Raw genomic sequence first — 23,977 nt, forward strand, 5'->3', positions numbered from 1 at the left:
GGATTAAACCCAGGGGCATTCTACCTCCAAGCTACACTGCCAGCCATATTTTTTATTTTTATTTTTATTTTGAAACAGGGTCTCACTAGATTGATCAAAGTCTTGATACTTGCTGAGGCTGACCTCGAGCCAGTGATCCTCCTGTCTCAGCCTCCCTGGTACTGGGATTCCAGGCGCGCACCACCACACCTGATTTAAAATTCCACGTATTGAGACACCAAATCCATACAGCCAGAGAACAGAACAGTGGCTGCCCAGGGCAGGCAGGACATAGAACGGGGAGTCAGTGTCTAGTGGGAACCTGGTTTCAGCTGGGAAGGATTAAAAACTCCTGACGTGGATGGTGGAAATGTTTGCACAATAATGTAAACATACTTAATACCACTGAACTGTGCACAAAAATGATTGAAATGGTCAATTTTATGTTATGTATGTATGTGTGTGGTACTGGGGAATGAACCCAGAAGCACTCTACCTCCAAGCTACACCTCCAGCCCTTTTTAAATCTTTTTGTTTTGAAACAGGGTCTTGTTAAATTGCTGAGTCTCGCTAAGTTGCTGAGGCTGGCCTTGAACCTGCAATCCTCCTGTCTCAGCCTCCCAAGTACTGGGTTTACAGGGATGTACCACCATGCCCAGCTCTATGTGTATTTCCCCGCAATGCATTTTTTGTGTGTGTGGTACTGGGGTTCCTGGAAGCCCTTCTACCTCCGGGCTACACTCCCAGACCTATTTTTTATAGTTTTTTATTTGGAAACCAGGTCTCTTAAGCCAGCAAGGCTGGCTCCGAACCAGCGCGATCCTCCTGCTCCGCCTCCCAAGCAGGAGGATTGTGCTGGTTCGGAGCAAGCGTGCGCCCAGCCACCGCAACAAATTTTTTAAAAAACTCATTGAGCTCACCAGCGTGATGAGGCTGAGAAAGGAGGATCACAGGTTTGAGGCCAATCTCGGCAATTTAGCAAGACCTGGTTTTTTTTTTATATATAAAAAGTTCTTTTTAAATAAATACAAAGGGCTGGGGTATAGCGCAGAGGTAGAATTCCCCTTCGTTTAATCCCCAGTACAAAAAAATTAAAAATAAAAAGCATATGCTCAGCTAGTGTGGTGTCCACTTGGGAGCTGAGACAGAAGGGTCGCAGGTTTGATGCCAACCTCAGCAACTGAGCAAGACCCTGTTTCAAAATAAAAAAAAAAAAATAAAAAGGGCTGGGGGTATAAGTTGGAGGTAGAATGCCCCTGGGTTTAATCCCCAGTACCAAAAAAGGGAAACAAGAAGAAGAAGAGGAGGGGGGGGGGGAGAGGAGGAGGAGGAGGAAGAGGAGGAGAAAGAGAAAAAGAAAAAAAAAAGAAAAAGAAAAAGAATATACTCACGGAAAAAAGACTAGGGGAAAATTTAGCTGAATGTTAATTCTTCGCCTCTCTGGGTCTTTCCTACATTCAGCAAATGTGACTTTTTCTATTGGAAAGCCGTGCTCATTTGTGTATACAGGGTGTTCTTGCACAATCGGCCCTCGCAGGACCAGGTGGGGTGTGCACCCCTGGGCCTCCTGAGACACACTCCTCCCCTCTCCCCGGTGCCGCGGCCAGCCATGCTGGCACGAGTTTCTGTTGCTGAAGAGGCCTTGGGTGACCACTCCCCAACGCGCGCACGTAAGGTTTTAGAACAAGCTGCGGCGTGTGTGTGATCTGTCCACGGCATCACCTCACAGAAGCCCCAACCCTGAACATGACTCCCAGTGACAGCGGCCGGCGTGGCTTCTAAGAGCAGGAGGGCAGCTCAGTCGTGCGCCTGGCCTCTCTCCTCTCCTCCCCGCCCCATGGCCCCCCTCTGCCTCTCTCGGCCAGGTCCATCCTCTGGGCACTGTGCTCGCGGTGGGCCACGGTGCCAGGCGGCTCTGAGCACCCGTCCCTCTTACTTCCTGATCACACAGGAAGCTCCGCTGGGGAACCCCGGAAAGGCGCTGGCCGGCGTGGCTGAGTCCCGAGCGCTCAGCCACGTCCATGGGCGAGGCTGCGAGGCCCAGGCGGTCACCTGTTCAGCACTGAGGCCTGCGGTCGAGATGAGGAAGGGATCTGGGGTGCCCAGGATGTGTAACTAAGCCGTGTGCGGTGCTCGCCCCAAGCTGATGGAGGACAGAGCTTAACCAGCTCACAAAGCGGCAAGAGAGAACAGGCAGGGGCCAAGCAGGCAGGCTGGGACCCAGCGCAGGGGCTGGGCTCTGCCCTCAGGGCACCCAGGCTGAGCCGGGTCCGTCTGTCTGCCAGGCCCGGGCCCAGGGCGGGCACCGCAGGAGGCAGGGCTGAGCGGGCTGCATGTCAGAGGTGTTAGTGACGCGGGACGAGAGGCAGGGTGACACTGACCGGGCAGAAGGCTGAGGATGGGAAGGTCAGCGAGTCCCTCCTCAGGGTCTCGAGTGCCCCAGACCCTGGCAGGGAGGGGCCAGAGTCTCTGCAGAAGCATTCAGCAAGAGCGCTTCATCTCCACAAACCCAGGGGATGTTGAGGAGAGGTCACACACGCCGTGCCTGCAGGGATGGGGGCGAGGACCCAGACGCAGAGCTTCCCAGCCTGGGCAGGAGGGGCAGAGGGCCTGTGCAGTGGAGTCCGCGGTGCCCGAGGGGCCCCAGGCGCACGCATCTACCCAGTGGATCTGTGAGCACCGGCTGGGACGTCTTCAGGACTCTTGCAGACTTTCCCTCTGTCCATGAACTTGTAGCCATGAGCCAGTTGTCTAAGTGCGCCCCAAAGGTGCTGGACAGGGGGCAGCTGCGGAGTCAGCTGCAAAGCCAGCGACTACCCAGGGTGAGTGGCTGGTCCTCCCTTCTGGGAGCCTCGGGGAGGCTGTTCCGCCCTGACTCTGGTGCCTCCTTGGCACGGCAGAGCTTCCCACAGGCTTTGGAATGTTGGAGAGACGAGGGACCACGAACCTGGGCGGAGGTCAGACAGGTGCATCTTGTACTGGTACAGAAACCCCCTGTGTTGATACTGCAGCCCCAAAGGGACGCTCGAAGCCTGGCAGGGAGGAGCCCACGTCATCCCTGCAGCCTGGGGCTTTCTAGCACGTTCTGTGTTGCAGGCTCACCTGACCTGGTCTCACACCCCACCTCTGCCATCCACTCAGGTGCCAGGTGGAGGTGGCGGCGGCTTCTACTTCACAGGAGTAAGATGTGCAGTGCACAGGAAACCCCAGCACAGCGCCAGGCTGGGATGCCCACCGCCTGGCCACTGGTCACACCTCAGGGTAGAGGCCAGGGTGTACCAGATCACGCCCCAGGTGGGTCAGCGCAGAGCCTGGTCTGAAAAGTGGCCTCTGACAGCTAGAGACTGCAAGGAAAAAAAAAAAAAAAAAAAAAAGCTATCACCAAATGTGTACAGAAACATCTGAGCTAGTGTGCTGGTGCATGCCTGTAATCCCAGTGCTTGGGAGGCTGAGATGGGAGGATCGTAGGTTCAAGGCCAGCCTCAGCAATGGAGCAAGGTCCCTCGGCAACTTAGTGAAACTGCTTTAAATTAAAAAATAAAATAGGGTGTAGCTTGGAGATAAAATGCCCCTGGCTTCAACCTACAATACAAAAAAAAAAAGGAAAAATAAAATAAAAAGAAAGAAATGTGCAGCCCTCCGGGGTATTATGTAACTTCATTTTTCATTAAAAAAAAAAAGTAGGACGAAACTTCATAAAGGCATCAAGACAGGCTTGACATCCGTGTGATGACACGTACACTGGCAGGGAACGTCCTATTTTCTAAGAACAACTGTTACTGATCAAGGGCCTTATTCCTGGGAAAGTCTGTAAACCGAGGCATTCTCAGTACCCAGCTGGATATTACTACCATCGACGCAGTCATGGGATTCAAACTAGTAATGGTTAGAAGGCGATCCTAACCGTGCGCTGGCCGCCTCTACGTGCCGGGGGCGGTCCGGGGTTTCAGGTGCAATAGTGCATTCAGTCCTGGCCACAGCCCCGAGCATCAGCCGCCTCTGACTGGCGGGGACTGCGGTGCAGAGGCGGCTCCATCCCTGCCTCTGTTCAGTCCTCCACTGAACTCTAAGAGGGGGCCACGCACAAGAGGCTCCCTGAGACCTGCAGAGCTGGGGGCGGAGTCGAGGCCACAGGGCTGGCAGGCCCAGCCCCCCGGATGCGCTACAGATGGCTCCCCACCCTTAGGGCTAGGGTCAGCTGCTGGGGTCACAGAAGGTGCTGGAAGGAAGGAAGGAAGGAAGGTCCATCAAGTCCTCTTCTCTTCTCAGACGGGAGCAAGGCGTCACCAGGGGGAGCCAGAGAGCCCTAGGTCCCAGGTTGCCTGCTCTGGACACCCAAAGCCCGCGGTCCTGCTGACCTGCTCAGCTTCCCCAAGGGGCAGAGTGGAGGTGGCCAGGAGAGAGTGGACAGCTGGGTTGACTCTTGTGGAACCTGTCAAATCGCCAAAGAGTCTTTTCCCTGGAGCAAAAGAATCCTTGCTTGACCAATGTCTCCCTGGTTTCTTTGTCCATCCTTACATACATACGTTTGACAATAATTTTTTAAACTCCACCGGGAGCTGTGGCCCAGACATAGAACGGCTGTGGGCCCTGTCCCCGGAGCCCCGGGTCGGGGAAGAGACAGATACGGAGCCCAGCCTGAGCTGGACTCTGATGAGGGAAGTCCAGGGACCTCTGGGAGCCCCGAGGAGGCTCCATGCCCAGCTTGGGGGTGCAGGGATGGGCAGAAGAGGGGTTAGCCTCATGAAGGAGGGGAGCAAGGGGCTCCTGTCGGGGTGGGATCCAGGCTCAATGGCGTGATCGGGGGTGGGATCCAGGCTCAATGGCGTGAAGGCTTTGCCCAGGTCTGTGGGGGCTGGGACTGCAGCGGAGGGCACGGGAGTCTTACTGCAAGGCTGAGAGCTCACAGGTCGTTTGAAAGGTGCCGGGAGCCACGGACAGATCCTGGCATTCTGGGGCTCACCCCACCCCCCTGCCCACCCTGGTGCAGATGCACTGGTCTCTACGGGAACCCCCCACTCCACCCTCGCAGGCTGTCCAGTGCCGTCCAGCTCTGGAGGGGCTTCCAGGACACTCTCTTGTCCACTGCTGCTCACTAGCTTGGTGTTTATCTCCTCCAGCCGTCTTACCCGTCCATCAGGATAGCCTCCTCCTGCTTCACATCCCAGGTCCAGACGCCTCCGCGGCAGCCGCGGGGGACAGAAGGGACCTCCTCTTCCTCTGCCCCGTAAGCCACCTCTGAAGGCATTTGGGGGGGGCATTCCGCCGTGTCTTCTGTCCACGTCCCTCCTCCGCTGCGCGGGCCACAGCCTCCCACTTTTCCTGTCTGCACACCTCAGAGGGTGCTAGCTCACCAGCACCCTGGCCCTTTCTGGTCCTCCATAGGGGAACCTGGCCTCGGCCGTCAGGCCTAAGCCACAAATGGTGCACTCAGATGGGCGTCGGGGGCAGAGCCCACAGATTTCGATTTCCGGGGCGGCTGGGGTGCCCGCGGAAGGATGGAGGGGAGCCGGTGTGGGGGCAGGGAGGGGCGCTGGTGCAGACGGGAAGCTGGAAGAAACGGTGCGGGCCGGGCGGACAAAAAGAGAAGTCTTGTCTCTGCGCCGGGCCTGGAGAGCCCAAGAGAAAAGGAGCTCTATTGGTGGTTGTCAAGGAGATGGGCCTGGGAGTTCGCTGAACTTTCTTCCCCAGAGCGTCCCGCCCGGAGCTGAGAGGGGCCATTTGTTTCCAGCCGCCCTCGCGGGCGGTCCGCGCCCAGCTCCAAGGCCGAGGGCGGCAGGTGGAGCCCCCAGGGCAGGCGGGCCGCTCGGGGGTCGGCCGCCCCCGGCGCCCCTCCCGCCTGCCCCCGAGGCCCGCCGGCCGGCCGGGCCCCAGGGCAGCAGCTGGCACTCACCCGCCCCTCTTGGCAGGCGCCCACCGGCCACTGTCCCGGGGGTCGCTACAGAGTGGGCTTCGTGCGACCACGAGCCGACCCCCGCCAGCTTTCGGGTCCGGCTGGCCCGCGGCGGCTCGGGCGGCGCTCGGCACCCAGTGGGCGCTTCGCGGACGTCGCGGGCACGGCGCTTCTGCCGTCCCCTTCGCGGCTGATGGATGCCGCGGGGCCCTTCCCGGTCCCCGAGACCCGCTCCGCAGCCCCCTCCCCGCCGTGGGGGCGAGGGTCCGCCCGCGGGGCCGGCGGCCCGGACAGCGGGGCTCGGGAGGGAGCCGCCCCGGCGAAGCCCCGCGGCCCAGACCCCGGCCCGCCCCCCACCTGCCGCCCGCCCCGGGAGGCGCCCGCGCCCCGCCCACCCGCCCCGGCGCCCGGCGCCCATTGGTCGGCCCCGGGGCCCGCCCCGCCCCCGCGGCCGCGGGCCAATGAGCGCGCGGCTGTCAGCTCGTCAGCCGCGCCGCTGGAGGCTCGGCGCCCGGCGGCGAGCGGCACCGAGCGCTTCCCGCGGCCGGTCGGCGGGTCCGCGCCCGCCCGGCCCGCAGCGATCATGGGCGCGGCGGCTGTGCGCTGGCGCGTGTGCGTGCTGCTCGCCCTGGGCGCGTGCGGGCGGCTGGCGGGGGGCAGCGGGCTCCCAGGTAAGCGCCCGGCGGGGCGGGGGGCGCGGGCGGGGGCGCGGTCCCCAGGCCCCGTCCGCGCCCCCGCCGCTGGCAAAGTAACTTCGGGGCCGGCCCGGGGCCCCTCCCGCAGCCTGGCCGGCCCGGGGCGCCGCGGCAGGGGCGGGGTGGGCTGAGGCCCCGGAGGGGGGGGGGAGCGGAGGGCGCGAGGAAGAAAGAAAGCGCGCTGGCTGGCCCGGGGGGGGGGGGGCGCGGACCCCGCAGGAGCCCAGAGGGCGCCCCCCCCCCCGGAGAGAGGGCAGCGGGGAAAGAGGGCCCGGGAGGAGCCCGAAGGCGGCCGAAGAAAACACGACCAACAGAGAGAAAGAGGGACGGGATGCAGGGACAGACGGACAGAAAAGGAGGCGCAGGGGGAACAGACAAAAGGACACGGGAAGAAGCCCAAAGAAAGACCGACCGGGCAGGGGAGAGGAGAACGGAGCCGCCCGGGGAAGAGAAAGCAAAACCCGAGGGAGGAATTGGGCAGATCAAAGGAGGGGCCGCGTGGGACGGACTGCCCCGAGGAGAGGTGGAGACAGATGGACACCAGAGAAAGAGACAGAGGACGGGGGCTGCCGGAGAGAGCCTGGGAAGAGATGGCCCCTTGGACGGCGTGACAGGAGGGGAGGAAAGAGAAGACAAGGGGTGCAGAGTGGGCACCTGGCTGCTGGCAGGCAGGGAGGTGACCCGGCACTGCCCGGTGGCAGAGAGGACATCCCGGCAGGAGGCAGGCACAGGGAAGCCCGCAAGCCAGCCAGCGGGGTCTCGGGGACTCTGCCCTCTCCCCCGTCCTCTCCTACTCTGCCTGCCTGCGAGGGGCTCCCGGGCCAGGCTGGAGGCACATCCTCTCCTCTCAGCTCTTCAGAGGAGCTTCCTCCCTGTTTCTTGGTTCTTGGGGAGGGGGGCAAGGAGGGGTCCTGCCTGCGCCCATGCCCTTATCTCTCCCTCCAGCTGGGCTCCCTGAGATCCGCCTCTGGTGGTGTGGGGTCTATTCCTGGAGTTATGTGAGGATACCAGGACGCTTTTGCCCTATTCCACAGCTGGAGTGAGCTTTTTTTTTCGTACGAGCCCCTGTCCAGGAGCCACTCCTTGCTGCCCGTACCCTGCGTGTCTGTGGGCATCTCTCCCAGGCTTGGGGACCTTTGCCGCTATCTGACTAGTCCCCACCTGTCTGCCTTCCTCCTGTCTCTCTGTGTCCGCCTGTTTCCTGCCCCTTCTCCACTCTCCGAAAGCCCAGGGACTATATGAACCCCAGCGGCAGGTCCCCAGCAGAAGCCAGCCACAGTCAAAAGGGAGCAGCCTGTGGTTGGTGGAGACCAGGGCTGGCCTGCAGAGGGGCTGGGCTGGCAGGGAGCGTGGCCAGCGGAGCCCTGTCCTCTCCCTGCCTGCCCAGGGCTTTGTAAGGTATGCTGGCAGGCAGCCCTCCCAGGCATGCACGCCCCTACCAAGGAGAATACCTACCCACCCACATGGAGACTGGGGCGTGGGAGTGCGAGGCGAAAGAAGCTTGGCAGTTTCCTGTCTCTCTGGGAAGTGGGAACAACCGTATCTGTGGCCTGATGCCCCTGCTGGTCCTTTCCAGGAAGTGGCCCTGCTCCTCCCGGTGGGAGCGTGGACACTGGCCCTCTCTGGCCTTGGGCTTCCTGTCCTGAGGCAGTGCCGGCCGTATGTGGGCTTCCCCCTGGACACTTCCGCAGAGGCCTGTGGCCATCAGCTCAGTGCCCCTTACCACACTGCCTTGGGCAGCTGTGGAGGACAGGCCGCCCACCTGGGTAGGTGGAGCCATCCTGAGAGCCGATGGCACGCACACGCGCGTTTCCTGTGCACGGTGTGCAGGGGTCGTTCCGCCCTGTTTCATCTTGAGGCCTCTTCTCTCAGGGGTGATCTGGGGCTTGGGGGCTGAGACTGAGGAAAAGGAATCTGGGGGGCACTGGTGCCTCAAAGACGCGCCCACATGCAGCCTTAGAACTCAGATGCCAGCCAGGGCAGCCGCTTAAAGTGCGCGTTCTTGGGGACCCAGCAGCGTAGGATGAGCCCAGAAGTACGTAGAGATGGGGACGTTCTGAGCCTTCCCTGGAGGGCCGCCAAGAGTCCTTCCGGAGCTCTCCTGGGTCCTTCTGTCTGTTTGCCATCCGTCTGTGTCTTACGCATGGCCAGCTGGAGGACAAGCTTGTTGTGTGGCGGAGTCTAGTCTGTGCGGAGCCTCACTGTGTCATCCAAACCTGAGGAATTACCTGTGTGCTAAGGGGCCACTACCTGCCCCAACCGTGCGTGCGTGCGTGCGTGTGCATGTTCGTTCAGGTGTGTGCACAGAAGCTATCTAGCGTCGTGCAGCCCAAAAGCTGTTCTAGACTGAAGGTGCATAGGTGTGCTGGGGTGGGAGCGGGGAGGCCTAGAGCCCTCCCAACCTACACCGAGCCTGTGGGAAGTTGGGCTGTGAGAACCAGGCTCAGGCCTCGGCTTCCGAGGGAGGAAAGGGAGGACGGGTAGCAGAACAGCCCCCGAGCTGGGCGGGCTGCGTTGAAGGTCGGCTCTGCCCCCGCACCCCAGTGGCCAGGATGGAAGACAGATGAGAAATCCCGTTGTTTCTGCAGCATTGGGGCTGAAGGGGGTCCCGTGTTCGGATCACCTGCAGGCCTCTTGGGATGGTCTCTGCTCATGGCGCCTGCCAGCCTCAGTTTCCCCATCTGTGACCCAGAGTGGATGGTTTTAAGTCTCTCCGAGGACCCTTGTGGCTGCGAATTCTAGACTGAGTCAAGGGAGGAGGTTTGGGGCGATGCTTGGGGGGAGAGCACGATACACAGAAAGAGGTTTCCCTCAGGTGCCCCAGCCCTCAGTTTCCCCATCTGTTTAGTGGAGATAATAGTCACACTCAATGGGAAATCGTGGAAGCAGAGGAAACCAAATATGTCCATAGCGTCCTATGTGGCACAGAGCAGCTGCCCAGGGATGATGCCACCCAGCTGTCACATGGCCAGCCACCGTCAGCTCTGCTGGTGAGCAGCGGAAGGGCACAGGCAGGAGCCCCCGCCCAACACCAGGCGCTGCCGCTCCCCGGCCACGCTTCACCTGAGGTTTCTCCCCCGCTGCAGGGGCCGTGGACGTGGACGAGTGCTCGGAGGGAACGGATGACTGCCACATCGACGCCATCTGCCAGAACACCCCCAAGTCCTACAAGTGCCTCTGCAAGCCTGGATACAAGGGCGAGGGGCGGCGGTGCGAGGGTGAGTCCAGCCCGGAGTCCGCTGCAGCCATGGCCAGGGGCCAGCGCGCCTTCCCGGCCTTCTCCTCCTCTCGGAAGCAGTGGGCTTCCTGGGATGCAGGCGCCCTAGCGGGTAGAAGTTGGATTCTTAGGGTGCCTGACTTTCACCTGGTTTTAGAAATTCTATTTTTTTTTAATTGAGATGAAGCATTGACTGTTGTATTTGTGCGTCTGTCCCTGGCTGGGTATGGGATGGGTAAAGGCCTGGGGTGACCCACTCCCCCCGGGTCGCCTAACTTCAAACTGAAACCCCCTGCGGGGCCTGTGGCTTCTTCAAAGCATGTACTGCTCAGGAGCCGGCCACAGCTGCATGGCTGGCCCAGGTCTCCCGTCTCAAGCTCCTGAGGTTGGACCGAGAGCATACATTTGTGCTGTCTGTCTGTCTGTCTAGACTCCCTTCCCTGCAACCTGGAATGCTAGTTTGAACACCGGGCATTAGAAACTGCTTTCCTGGCAGCCCGAATGAGGGAGAGAAGAGAGTGGCCTTCGCAGGGAGCCAGGACCCTCCAAGCCAGGCACGGCATTTGGTGCCATCTCTGGAGGGTCTGTGCTCTCTCTACCAACGATGCCCCCAGGGCAGAGTCACCCGCCCAGATCCTCTCCGTCTGTGCCCACTGTACAGATCAGTACAACAGGCCCAGAGAGAAGCATCTTTGGCAGAGCCCCAAGTTTCCCGGTACGCGCAGGACTGAAATCCAGCTCTTTACTTCCCACTCGGCCACCCTTTGCCCTGACCCCTGGTGGCACAAGTTATCCAAGTGTGAGAGTTGTGTGAACAGAACAACCTGTGAGCAGGCCGGGCACCTGTTCTTCCTGCGCCTGCAGGGGCTGGAGCTCTACAGGAGAGGCAGCGACCCCCTCTAGAGTGCTGGATGGTCTGCCCATCTTGTTTATTGAGCATCTACTTACGGCTGAGTGCTGGGGAGGTGACATTTTGGGCAAATCCCTGCCTTGCTCAGAGCCCGGGAGCTGGGGGTGGAAAGCTGGTGCATCCCCACAGAGCCAAGGGGAAGCCAGGCGGAAGGCAGAGAGAGCGTCTGAGCAAAAGCCCAGCGGGATGTGCCGGCCCGGCTGAGGGCAGGGCCTGGAGGTTAGCTCCGGGGTTCGCATGGCACTCGGGAGGCTGTGCGTGACCACTTGCTGACCCTCTGTTCGACTCCCCAGACCCAGTTCCTGGCAAGGGAGGGCATGGTCGATGCCCACACGTTGTCTCCTGCTTCCTTTCCAAAGAGCGCGTCCGAGGCCAGCTTGACCTAGGATCTAACTCTTGCCTAGGCCGCTCTGGCCCCTGCCGGCCCTGGGCCTCCTGCTCCCCTCTGCTGCACAGAGAGGCCCTGTTGCTGCTGAGTATGCAGAGGAGCCTTGTTAAGGTGCTCCGGGAGCTGCCAGGGTCTCCACGCTACTCCAGCAGGGCTCCGGCCTCTGCTCTCACCTCCTGAACCACAAAATCATGCACTCGTACACACACACACACACACACACATACACACACACGCACGCACACTAAAAAAAAAGAGAAACCCAGCGTGTGTGTGGGGGGGGGTGTGTGTGTGCGTACTGGGGTTTGAACTCAGAGGTATTCTACATCTAAGTTATACCCCAGCCCTCTTTTTTATCCTTTACTTTGAAACTGAGTCTCACTGAGTTGTGGAGGGCCTCCTAAGTAGCTGAGGCTGTCTGCGAACCTGCCCAAGTGCTAGGACTAAGAGATGCATCTCAGGCTTTATTTTTTAGTTTTAGTTTGTTTGTTTGTTCTCTGTTTTTATGAAACTGGAGATTGAACCCACAGGCATTCTACTTCTGAGCTGCACCCCCAGCCCCACTTTTTATTCTTTACTTTGAAACAGGGACTCACTAAGTTATAGAGGCCTCACTAAGTAGCTGAGACTGGCCATGAACCTGCGATCCTCCTGTCTCAGCCTCCCCCTACTATTTTTAATTATAATTATTTTTTAATTTTAAAACAGGATCTGGCTGCGTTGCTGAGGCTGATCTTGGCCTGCGATCCTCCTGTCTCAGCCTCCCACATACTGGGGGTTCAGGCTGGGCCACCTCATCCAGCAAAACTAATCATTCTTTAGGCTGGCCTCCTCTCAGAAGCCCTCCCTGATTCCACCGCCACACACACACACACACACACACACACACACACACACTACCCCTCACACGCTCCAAAGTCCCTGGGTTTCCCTTCATCCTTTCCTTCTGACTGTGGGCTGTAACTGTGTGGCATGCGGGACAGAGAGCTCAGCGGGGGCTGTGCCCCTGAATCTCACAGTGAGCCCCTCGATTAGAGACACACCCCCCCCATCTCTCGCCGTGCTCCCAGCTCCTGAGCAGGCCTGGTGCGAGCGTGGCGTGCGGGAAACGTTCAGGCTGACGGGCTCTCTTTGGCCCAGGGAGGATGGACGGGGAAGTGTGGAGCGATGGGTGTCTGGAGGCCCCTCTGCCCGGGGCATTGCCTTGACCCTGCTCCGTGTGAGAGAGAGGAGAGCATGGAAGCCTGGACAGCAGCCCAGCTCTGTGGGACCGCTTGAGTATTGGCCGGCCCTCACTGAGCCTGTTTCTTCTTCCGGTATTTCGTCCCCAAATACTCCCACTGCTGCCCACCCTGAAGCTTGAGTGACTGCAGGGCCGGGCGCGGGCTCGCCTGCCTCCGGGCCTGGCTCACAGCGGCATCGGTAGGCAGTGGGTGCTCACCCTACAGATGAGCATGCCATTACCCCTAGCACCCGCTGTCAGGGCGCGGCCTCCGCTGCGATCGGGAGCAGTGAGGCCGTGAGATCCTGTGTCTGGGTGACGGTCTCAGTGCAGTCTGCTCCCCTCCCGTGGAAGCTCAACAGCTGGGGGCGTCGATGGGCTGAAGCTAGTTACCGGTGGAAGCTCGTGACTGACGGCGTTAGGATGTGCTGGGGACGCATGGTAGCCGTTGAGTGGCCGTGTCAGCAGTCCACAGAATGACTGTAAGGAACCAAGAGGAGGATGTTGGGTAGTCACTTGCTCCCCAAACCCCGGTGGGCAGGTGCTGGTGCGGGTCCTGGGGCCGCAGTGGGCCCTGTTCCACTGGCACCGGGTATCCTCATCCCTGGGATCCACCCACAGTTATCAGTTGGCATGGACACAGCCTGCCAGTGTCCACCCAAGAGCTGTCGGACCCCCTCAGGTCATGTAGAGATCTCTGGGGGTTTGAACATCTGCAGGAGCTGGCAGGATAATGAAATGTGGCCTGAGGGAGCTCAGAGACCACCAGATGTCCACTTCCTTGGTTTGCAGATAAGTAAGTAGACCTAGGATGTCCGAGATAAATACCATTTTTTTTTTTTTTTGCGGGTCTGGGGATGGAACCCAGGGGCATTCAACCTCCGAGCTATACGCCCTGCCCCATTTTTTTATTCTTTATTTTGTAACAGGGTCTCACTAAGTTTTGGAGGGCCTCACTAAGTAGCCGAGGCTGTCGGCGAACTACGATCCTCCTGTCTCAGCCTCCCGAATGCTGGGATTACAGTGTGCACCACCACGCCCGGCTGATAAGCACCACTGTAACAGTAAGCTGTTGTTGGGGGTAGCGGTGGTGGTGAAGTTGATGATGAGGGTGATGCTGCTGTTGCCATGGTGGCGATGGTGATATTGATAAGGATGGTGATGGTGGTGTTGAAGATGTCGACGGCAGTGATGTGGATGGTGAAGGCACTGATGATGGCAGTGTTGATGATAATGATGGAGACGGTGACACGATGTTGATGGTGATGACAGTGATGTCGCGACTGTGTCGATGGTGACAGCGGTGGTGCTGATGGTGGTGGAGTGATGATGGCAATGGTTTTGATGGCGATGGTGATGGCAGTGACGAGCTAGTCTTGATGGTGATGGTGGGGGCAATGGTGGTTTTGATGGTGAAGACATGGTGATGGCGGCGTGGATGAGAATTCTTGATAACGGTCATACTCATCCTGTCACACCAACAAGCTGAGGATCACAGTGTTGTGAGCTCATCTGAAAAGAGGGAAGGTTTTCGTCTTTTTCCTATGACGTTCAGGTTCTACAGTGGCTGGGAAACGAGGCATGTTTGTTCATTGACTGTTCATAGAAACCATATGCACACATCCCCGTCCCCACAGAGATGTGCAGACACATGTGCCGCCCGCCGTGACCATCTACCAGGAAGATGTGATTAAAACCACATGGGACAGAAGGCTTTCCTTTGTGCGGCTACAGCTACTTCGGGGATGAATGTGCTGCCACCCCGTCCCACGGCAGGCTCAGTACAACCCTGGCCCTCCAGGCCGTCACCTCCGTGGCAGAGGAAGCCCGTGTTCCCTCCCTGGCTCCTGCACCTGCAGGCCCTGAGCTGGGTGGGCTCTGCCGAGGCAAGAGTCTGGGGAGACAAGTCCCCTTCCTATAGATCTTAGAGACTTTACTCTTTCTTTCTAGAGAGAATACCTCCCCGAGAGCCTGGCTTGCACAGTCTCCCACAGGAAACAGGGCCAGGTTGTGGGAAGCAGTGTTTGGGGCCAGTTGAGCCTCTGATACCTTTGACCGTATCACCCTGAAACCTCTGCTGGTGACAAAACCCCGTTAGCAAACCCCACACCAGCGGCGCCCCTTCCCTGTTCTGGGGACAGTTTCTCACTGCACCACGAAGACCATCTTGCTGAGTGGCTGGTGGCTTCCACCTGTGCACCAGGTCTGGGGTGCGGTCTGGGACCCCCCCCCCTTGCTCAGTTTAATGCCGGCGGGGGGCTTGCCTTGACCGGGTGGCGGTGCCCCAACCGCTGGGGCTGTGCCCGAGGTGGAGGGCACGTCTGTGTCCCTTGGTGATCCCCATCTTAGCAGCATCTGAAGTCACTGGGGTCAACTCGTGGAGGTGGAGAAACTTCGCAGGCACCAACCCTCCTGTCTCAGCATCCCAAGTTCTGGGGTTACAAGCGTGCACCACCATGCCCAGCTCTTTGTTTGTTTATTTATTTGTTTGTTTTGTGGTGCTGGGGATGGAACCCAGGGGCATTCTACCTTTGAGCTACACCCTCGGCCCTATTTTTTTATTCTTTATTTGGAAACAGGGTCTCACTGATTTGCAAAGGGCCTCACTAAGTAGCTGAGGCTGGCCTCTAACCGCGATCCTCCTGTCTCAGGCATGTGCCATCCTGCCCAGCTGTATCTTTATTGTTTGAAACAAGGTCTTACTAAGTTCCCTAGGCAGGTTTCAAGCCTGTAATCCTCCTGTCTCCGCCTCTCAGGTGCTGGGATTCCAAGCGTGCGCCACCAACGCCGGCAGCTACTGTTATCTTTATCCTTCTCTTTCTATTCTTTCTATTAGTCCCCAGCATCGCTGTCCTCTCTTAGTTCCTCGAACTTGCCAGCTCCTTCCAACCTCAGGGCCTTTGCACATCCTGTGTCCCCAGCCCTCTTCCTTCAGCTAAGCCCGTGCATCCCCATCTCGCCTGCCCCTTGGGCACCGGCCTTTGGGAAGCCAGCGGGGCCAGCTCCCTGCTGGCCTCTGGTCTGAATTAGCCGGGCCTGGTTTTGCTCACTGCCGGAGGGGCGGCTGGGGCACAGGGCGGCATTTCACCCCCTTTCAATTCTTCATCTCATTTGACCTTAATTGCTTTGTTTTCATAGACATTTGCTAAGGAAAAGGACCAAATTACAGCTTGAATTGGCTCTTACTAATCTTAATTAAAAGCGCTCGTTTATAATCAGGACCAGGCCCCAAACGAGGAGCAGACCGCCCTCGGATGGCGTGTTTAAATCACTGAGACCCTCTGCTAATCACTGTTTAGTCTGAACCAGCAGCGCACGCCACCCCTCTCTGTGTGCTCGGGCCTCTCATTCAAGTGGTTCGTTCCACATGCAAGTTTCAACTTAGGTCTTTCCCAGGATGCTATAATTAAAACTCTGGGGGAAAACACGTTTTTGTCTTGGCCACAGTATATTAAATATATTGCCATTTTCCTTTTCATGTGTGTGAAAAGGGGGAAAAATGACAACCTTACGGCCATCAGAGATCGCAAAATTAGCACGTATGTAATGAATGTAAATAGTCACTTCCTGAATTTTATATCCCCAGGGCCTACTGTCAATCACTGCAGTTAGGTAGATTACAGACTGTGTTATTAAAGCGTTTGCACAAAACTCCTAATAACACACCCAGTGGTCCATTTAGTTTAACGTCAGGAAAAAACTTAAAACCAATTGGCCTTCTCAGGGAATAATGTCCGTGACCTTATTAAATCGTTTTCAGCCTTCCTATTTATTGAGACTCCAGATCAACTTCTGCTTAGGGGGAGGCCAGGCCAGGCAGGAGTAGGCTGGGGGCAGGGGAAGGGGAATTCTCATTCAAGTCTTAAAATATGCAATTATGCGCACTAAAGCGTGTTCTGCCCAAGATGAAAGCGGTCAAGTCCAGCAGACCAGCCGGCAGGAAGAAATTGGATGTGACTTAAAATTCCAAGTTGCTGTCAGCTAGCAATTAGGCCGTGTTGCTTACAACCCGTCCCGGCTCTGCCCCAGAGTTCAGGCTGCTGGGAGAGTCCTTAAAGCCCGTGCCCGTTTTTAGAAGGAAACATCAGAAGCTCAGGCCATTGACAATTAAGTGTTAGAGGCAAATCTGCCTCTCTGGGCCTCACTTTGCCTGTCTGTAAAACGAGTGCCCTGGACTGGATTCAGGGAAGCATTAAGAATGTCGGCTGAGCCGAGTGTGGTGGCGCACGCTGGTAATCCCAGTACTTGAGAGGATGAGACAGGAGGATCACAGGTTCGCGGCCAGCCTCAGCGACTTAGTGAGGCCCCCACAACGCAGTGAGACCCTGTTCCAAACTAAAGAATTAAATAGGGCTGGGGGGTGTAGCTCAGAGGTAGAATGGAGACAAGACTCAGCAGAGCCAAGGAAGAAGAAGGAGGGAAGAGACTAGGGAGGGTCCCGGAGGAGGTGCCGAGCCAGGAACACGGGTCCCTGCCGTCCCTCCCCGCCCCGATGGTGGGAAGGTGCATGGGAGCAATTGTAGCAAGGATCCCGAGGCCCTGGTGGCCACTACGCCCCTGGCGCGACTTGGCCATCTTGGGGCCTGGTTTGCTCTCCTCCCAGGAGGAGCAGTATCACCTGCCTGCCTGTGGAACGTCCTTTGAGCAGAGGTCAGAGGAGGGGAGAGGCCCCGCTGCCCACGGGCGTCTGTCAATGGCCACACCAGTGCCGGCAAGCGGGGACTTTTCCTTCTGAGCCCCTCTCCCTCCAGGCCCCTGGACCTCACAGCTCCCCGGGCAGCAGCCCTTCTCAGCCCCTTCCTCCAGGCCCGCTGGCCTCCTCTCCACCGCTTCTTATTACAGTGGCTGTATTTGTTTTTCCATTGGAGGAATGCTAACCAGAAAAAAAGCCATTATTTCTAAGAAAATAAACTGTGGGCTTGTTGGCCTTTGACTGCTACTGAAATGGATGCTGGCCTTCCCCAAAGGCCTTGAGACAAAGAGGGCCAGGGGCCTCGTGTGTGCCGGCAAGGTCAGGGGGTCTCGGCGGGTGCTTCGAGGGGGTCCTCCAGATGGGCCAGGGCTGTGGCCCCCCGCCCCACCCCAGGGAGGAGAGAATAGACAGCTCCGGCCACTGGCTGGGGCTTCTGGCCTGTGTTAATAATGCTACTGGGATCGATCACATCCACGGCGTTCCCCCTCTGTGAAACTCCCAGGCCTCCTGGCCCTGAGACCTGGGTTCCATTGCTGGGTGACCTGGGGCAGGCCTGTGGGTCCCTCCTTCCTGCCTTAGTGTGCTGACTTCCAAGTTAGGGAGGGCAGCCCCCCCCCCCCCCCCCCCCGGCCCCTTGGGCCCCCACCGTGAGCAGCTCCGTGTTCGGCTACTCCTCACTCTGAGGGTGCCAGACGCTGGCTCAGGCCCCGGGGGCGTAGCTAAGCTTACCCATCCCCCAGCCAGTCCTGCGGGCAGACCCAGGGCTCCCCTCACATGCGGGGTCATTTTCTCCCCCAATCCAGGCCAAGGGCGAGGGGCACAGAGGAGAGAAGGCTGGCAGATGAGGACCGTGGGCCGAGGGCCTGGTCCATGCGGACATGGGACTGCCTGGACGGCTGCCTTTAGGTTAGGAGGGTGCCGTCTGGACTGCCCCGCTGACACGCTGAGGAGATTAGTCCCCGGATTCTCCCCTTTGGGGCCTCGGATACCCCTGTGTAAGACCCAGGGCTGTGGTCTGGAGGAGTCCTGGACCCAGCTCTCTGAGTAGTGGCTGGGTCTCCTGGCAGCTGTGTGTTCTGAGAGCCCTGCTGCAGTGTCTGGGGCACCCATCAAGGCCAGCAGCTTGGGTGTCTGGGGCATCTCCCCTGCTTTTCCCAAAAGGGACAGGAAAGTGACCATGCCCATACTTGGTAGGAGAGAACAGTCAGGGCCGAAGCTCAGGGCTGGCAGAGCACCCGGCCTCTCCTCACTGGATTTCAGACACTCCAGCAGGTCATCGTCCCTTGGCCCGATGGCATCAGTGGCATTAGCCCTGATGCCCAAGCTGGGGCAACCCCCAGGGAAGGGCTGGGCCGTTGTTAAGGGAGAAAGGGCATGACATGCTAACGGGTACTCGTCCCAGTGGTCTGGTCAGGCCGTAGCCCCTGGTTCTTGGCATCCACGCACCCCCACCACGCACCCCAGCCAAGCAGGTGCATTGAGCTCAGTTTGAGGCCAGTGTCTCAGTAGGCTGAGCCCCCGAGCCCGCCAGCCCGTGATGGCAGCCAGGATGGCGTTCGGTTGTTTTTAAAGATGCCTTAGCAGCTCCGCCGAGCTCCTCACTCATACACTTCACAGGTGTGAAGCCTCAGGCCAGTGACGGGAGTGAATTCAGAGCTGCTGGTCACCACAGTCGGTTCCAGCGTCTCTTCTCACCCCCAGAGAAACCCCAGACTCCGTAGCCCCCACTCCTCTCCCCACCTCGCCTGCAGCCCTCGGAAACCACGAGTGTCCTTTCCGTCTCAACAGACTGGCCTTTTCTGGAGGCTCACTGCAGTTACACGGTGCGTGGTCCTTTGTGACTGACACGGTGTCAGCTTCGCTCTCTGGCTGCGTGGTCTCCATTCCTGGCTCCCCCTGTGCCAAGGGTGGCCTTGGGCAGGGCAAGTGGCATCTCCGAGTCTCGCTTTCCCTTGCCGATGATAAAGATGCCGTGGCCACCTCGCAGGGTGGCCGTGCACGCGGGACTGCTGCCTGCCCGCGCTCATCGGAGCGGTCACCAGAGGCCACAGCCCGTGGCGTCTGTTCCTCCAGTGGTCAGCTGACCCTTGTTGAACACCTTCGGCCAGGTTACGAGGCACAGGCCAAACAAGACCCAGTTCTGTGCCCACCAGCCCGCAGCCCCAAAGGACATACACAGAAGCAGATGAAAGTGACAGTGGTGTCTGCCGGGGCAACAGACAGAGCGGTGGAGCCGGCCAGGAGGTAGGCAGGAGCTTCGGGGGGCCACGTGGGAGCCCCATGCAGGGTGAGGAGGTGTTTGGCCGGGGAAGGAGCTCCAGGCAGAGTCAGAGTGTGGCGGCCCAGAGCCACCTGGGGTCTGGGCGGGGTTGCCGATACTGGAACCCCGCAGTTATCTTGGATCACAGGTGGGGAGGGGGGAGCCTCCCCACTCTCCGGCTCGAGCCATGGTCACTGTGTGCAGTTAGGATGAAGAAGTGTATAGATTTGTGTTGGTTTTGCACGCCCTTTGACCCTTCCCGTAATTAACTGCCGGGTCCACTTCTGGCATTGTCTCCGCAGAGGGAAACCTGATCGATGGAAGCGGGGGTCCTCAGAGAGCAGGTCTCATTATCAGTCATTACGAACCCAGAGCTTAACCCCGCACCACTGGGGACAGGGGGCTTAATCCTTCCTGCTAGGCGGCCCAGAAACCACCTTCCCCAGAGCGTAATTAGCCAACAAACCGGATTAAGATTCATTCACCAGTAAGGACTCAACTTCCTAAGCCATACATCTTGCCCAGAATGGTTGTCTGATCTAAGGAGCGTATGCTTTGCTCTAAGGCCCCAGACAAAGGAGAGGACGCGCTGGTGCCCAGGCAGGGGGGGATCTTTGTTAAAGCTTTGGGCCGACTGTCCCTGAGGAATGTCTAGGAAAATGCCAATTTCTGGGGGTGGGGGATGAGGAGGCATTCTCAGTAATGATTGCTGAGAGTGGAGAGTGAGGGGCTTTAAAAACCCTCACTTTGAAGTTCCCAAGTCGCTCTTGATTTTCAAGAGAACGCCCTAGAATAGTATTAAAATAAAATGAAGAGGTGCTCTGATTCATTGCAGAAGAATCTTTCGGCATCTAGACACCACAGAATGAATGAATATATATATATATATATATATATATATATATATATATATATACACACACACACACACACATACACACACACATATATATACACATACACACACATATATAATATATATATATATTTTATTGGGCAGTGAGAACCAATTTTGAATTAAATGGAAAAAAAAAACAACCCCTTTGGGTTCCCTCAGTGTGGCTGGCACAGAACCATGGCTGTGGGATTGTGTGCACACACGTTGCCATTTTAATATACAAAAAGTGGGGCTGTGTGACCTTTCAAAAATCCCATAATGAGCAGTTCCCTGTGCTGCTCTGCCCTGCTCTCTTGGATGCCGGGAGCCGTCTTCTGTTGGAAATTGAGTTTTCATTAAAAAAAAAAAAAACTACACTGGGAAGAAGCAGAGATGGCTGGAGTTGTGAGTTGGCAGACTCCTCTTCTTCAAGATGGAGTTCTGAAAGCTAGTGAGATCTTTCATCCTGCCGTTCATACCCACCCTCTCTGTACCCTCCCTCAACTGTCCCTGCCCCTCCAGGATAGGAGCAGACCTGGGAAATAAAAATGATAATTCCATATGACGTCTTTCCTTACCATTCTCCTTAATGACTTTTATGGAAAATGGAAAGCTTTTTTTTTTTTTTTGTAGTACTGGGGTTCCTGGAAGCCCTTCTACCTCCGGGCTACACTCCCAGACCTATTTTATATTTTTATTTGGAAACAGGGTCGCTTAAGCCAGCACGCGCGGCTGGCTTCGAACCTGCACGATCCTCCTGTCTCTGCCTCCCAAGCGCGGGGATTACAAGCGTGCGCCACCACGCCCGGCTTGGAAAGCTTTTTAAAAAATATTCACTTCCTGCTCCTGCGGCTCTGGCTCCAACCGCAGGAGAGAGCGTGCACGTCAAGGCAGCCGCCATCCAGGCGCCTGGGGACAGCGGGGCCCTTGGCCATGCGGTGCCCCGGGTCCTCAGTGAAGTGGGAACTCTCGCGCCTCTGGCTCCGTCTTCACTCGGCCATCTTCCCTGTGTCCTCACGGAGTGGTGTCCTCTGAGACACCGTGTCCCACTCCGCTCTTCTCAGAAGGACACCAGCCAGTGCTCATCACCCCAGTACTTGGGAGGCTAAGACAGGAGGATGCAGGTTGAAGACCAACTTCAGAAACTTAGCAACACTCTCAGCAAGCTAGCAAGACCTCCAAACAAAAGGAAACAAAAGGACTGGGAGTATAGCTTAGAGAGAGGACACCCCTGGGTCCAATCCCCAGACTACGTGCATGTAACACACACACACGCACATGCGCGCGCCATTGGATTAGGGCCCACCTTCCTCCAGTATACCCACATCTGAACTTGATTACATCTGCAAAGACCCTGTTTCCAAATCAGGTCACGTTCTCATATGCACTGGGGTTAGGACTTCTATATATCTTCTGTGGGGGCAGGGCCCAGTTCAACACACAGCCGTCCATCCAGAGCCCTGCTCTGTCCTCCCCTCCCTGGACCCTCTGCACGCCCCCTCTGCCTGCTCCTCCTTCTCTGCCTCTAATAGTCCTGAAACAGATGTCTGAACTCAGTGGATCTCATGTGATTTTTTTTTTTAAATTAAGGCACGAGTGGGAAGGTTTGGCTTGGGAGCGAACGTCCTCCACCCCGGGCGCTGGGGCGTCAGGCTGGCTGCCAGAGGACCCTGGGACATCTCAGGCTGGGGATGGAGAGGAACCAATTGTGCCGAGCCATGCTTAGATCTGAGGAAGCTCTTTGAGGTTGGACTAAGGGAGAAGATGTGAACAACGACCCTTCCTGCGACCCGCAGCCCGCTGGCGTCTCCTGCGGCCGGCCCTGCGGGAAGAAGGAGGAAGAGAAAGTCTGGAGTTTGTTTCATTGACTGTTCAGTGATCTCTTTATATCCCTCGTGGCACAATCATTTATCATCCTGATAGTGAAGAGATTGCTGTGAGTGATTATGCCCGGACAATAGGCATAAGTGGAAGCTATGCCAGGCACACCGAGGTGCATAATTATCCCTACTCAGGAGAAGAGACATCCCCCTTCTAGGGAGCCTGGGGATTCTCAGACCTCACCATCATTAAAACAGCTGGCTTAGTTGCATTTTATGGACACAGTGACTCTAGAATGGGTTGTGTTCCTCTCTTTGAGCTTCAAGAAAGCTCAATCATGTCTGCGGCCCAACTTTTGCAATTGTGCGGGGATTACCAATGCACTTCTGCATCCTGCCAACAGCTAATCTTATCCATCAACTGTGGTTGCTTTCTTTGTCCTAACGTCTTATTCTTTTGAGAATCTTCCTGTGTGAATTCCTAGGCTATTTAGATGGCTGCTCTTTGAAGGAGTGGGTAACTGGGTTCATAGACGTTTGCGTAGATAGACGGGTGAATGTTTCCGTGCTGGACACATGGGTGAGTGGGCAGGTGTTTGGATGTATGCGTGTGGTGTTTGACAGAGGATGGGTGTTCGGTTTGGCGGATGAGTAGCCATTGGTCATTTGGGTGAACTGATGGGTGAGTGAATTGTATGGATGGATTCCATGTGAATGGGAGGATTCACCTCTGGCTGAGTCTTTAGATGGATGGACCCGTGCATGAATATTCAGATAGATGGGTAGACGTTATGAATATTCAGATAGATGGGTAGACGTTAGCCTAGACAAATGAAAGGGTGTGTGGTTGATTGAGTAAATGGAAGGGTGGTCAGCTGACTGGAGAGTTAAACGGATATGTCCTAGCATAAACAGATACGTGGGAGAACGGTTGCTGGGTATTTGGATGGATAGTTATGGGGGAAGTGGATGGGTGGTCGGTGGCTGGCTGGCTGGATGTTTGGGTAGAAGTCTAGATATGCACACGTGTGAGTAGATGGATAGATGGGTGGATGGCTGGGTGGATGGACAGATGAGGCACAAGTAGGATAGATAGATGTTTGGATGACTGGATACTACTTTCTCAGTACACAGTGTAAATGTGCTAAGGGCAAAATAACATGTACAAAGCGTTTTGCCAGTGGCTGGTGTGTGATGGACATCCTAACTGATGCGGAAGGACGTGGGCTTCGTAGCATAAGTGGCCTTTGTTCTGATCCTTGCCCCACCGTTTACTCTGTGACCTTGAACAAATGCCTGCCCTCTCTGCACTTTGGTTTGCAGAACCATAAAATGGAATTAAAACTCCCACTCCAGAGGGTTTCTGCGAGAATTTAAAGGGCTGGTGTATGTTTCAGAAACAGATAGTGGCTTATTTCCTTCTGAAGTACAGCATGAAAGTTCTTTTACCCAAGCATGAAATAAAAGTCCTTTCCCTCGGTCTGCCTGATCCAGCCGAAGTCACAGACCCACCAGGGGACCAACAGCAATTGCTAGTCGCGCTTGCTGTTTGGATTAGACAGATCAGGCTCTATTTTCCAGAGTCAGGAAATTTTCCGGCTAGCTTCTATTTTCCAGCCAGCTTCCCCCGAGGCACCTGCTCAGGGGAGGAAGGAGGGAGGGACCAGTTTGAGGCTGCTGGGTCAGGTCAATAAGCAGTGGTACTCACGCTGGCAGCCAGCGTGAATGCGTGATCAGAAGCATCCTGTGAGGGTGTGAGGAGTGCAGAAACACCAGCCTGGAAGCTGATAGGTGTCGAAGCAAGTGTGGAAGGAAAGCGGCATCCGCTGCGATGGGAAGCCCAGGGAAACACAGTCGTGAACTGAAGTCGGGCTGCTGTAGCTCCAGAGTGTACGCAGAAGGTCTAGGGGGAGCCGAGCCTGGACCGCGTGAGCGAGCTCTGGAGGAGGGGCAGGGCTGCAGATGGGATCTGCTCAGCAATCGGTATCTTTCAGTCTCTAAACCTGTGCCCTCTTTCAGCAAC

General features: G+C 57.2%; 1 protein-coding gene across 3 annotated transcripts in view; it reads left to right on the plus strand.

The window, feature by feature from the left end:
* Positions 1 to 6,455: 6,455 nt before the first annotated feature.
* Positions 6,456 to 23,977, plus strand: part of SCUBE1 (signal peptide, CUB domain and EGF like domain containing 1) — a gene marked incomplete at both ends in the record, with an annotated part of 120,223 nt that continues 102,701 nt past the window's right edge. For all 3 annotated transcript variants that reach the window (XM_080705478.1, XM_080705479.1, XM_080705480.1), the window contains 2 exons: positions 6,456 to 6,543; positions 9,654 to 9,785. In XM_080705478.1, coding sequence (XP_080561604.1) covers positions 6,456 to 6,543; positions 9,654 to 9,785 — 220 coding nt within the window. The remainder of the gene's footprint in view (positions 6,544 to 9,653; positions 9,786 to 23,977) is intronic.

This window comes from Muscardinus avellanarius (genome assembly GCF_963383645.1).
Source record: "Muscardinus avellanarius genome assembly, chromosome: 11".
Taxonomy (NCBI): Eukaryota; Metazoa; Chordata; class Mammalia; order Rodentia; family Gliridae; genus Muscardinus; species Muscardinus avellanarius.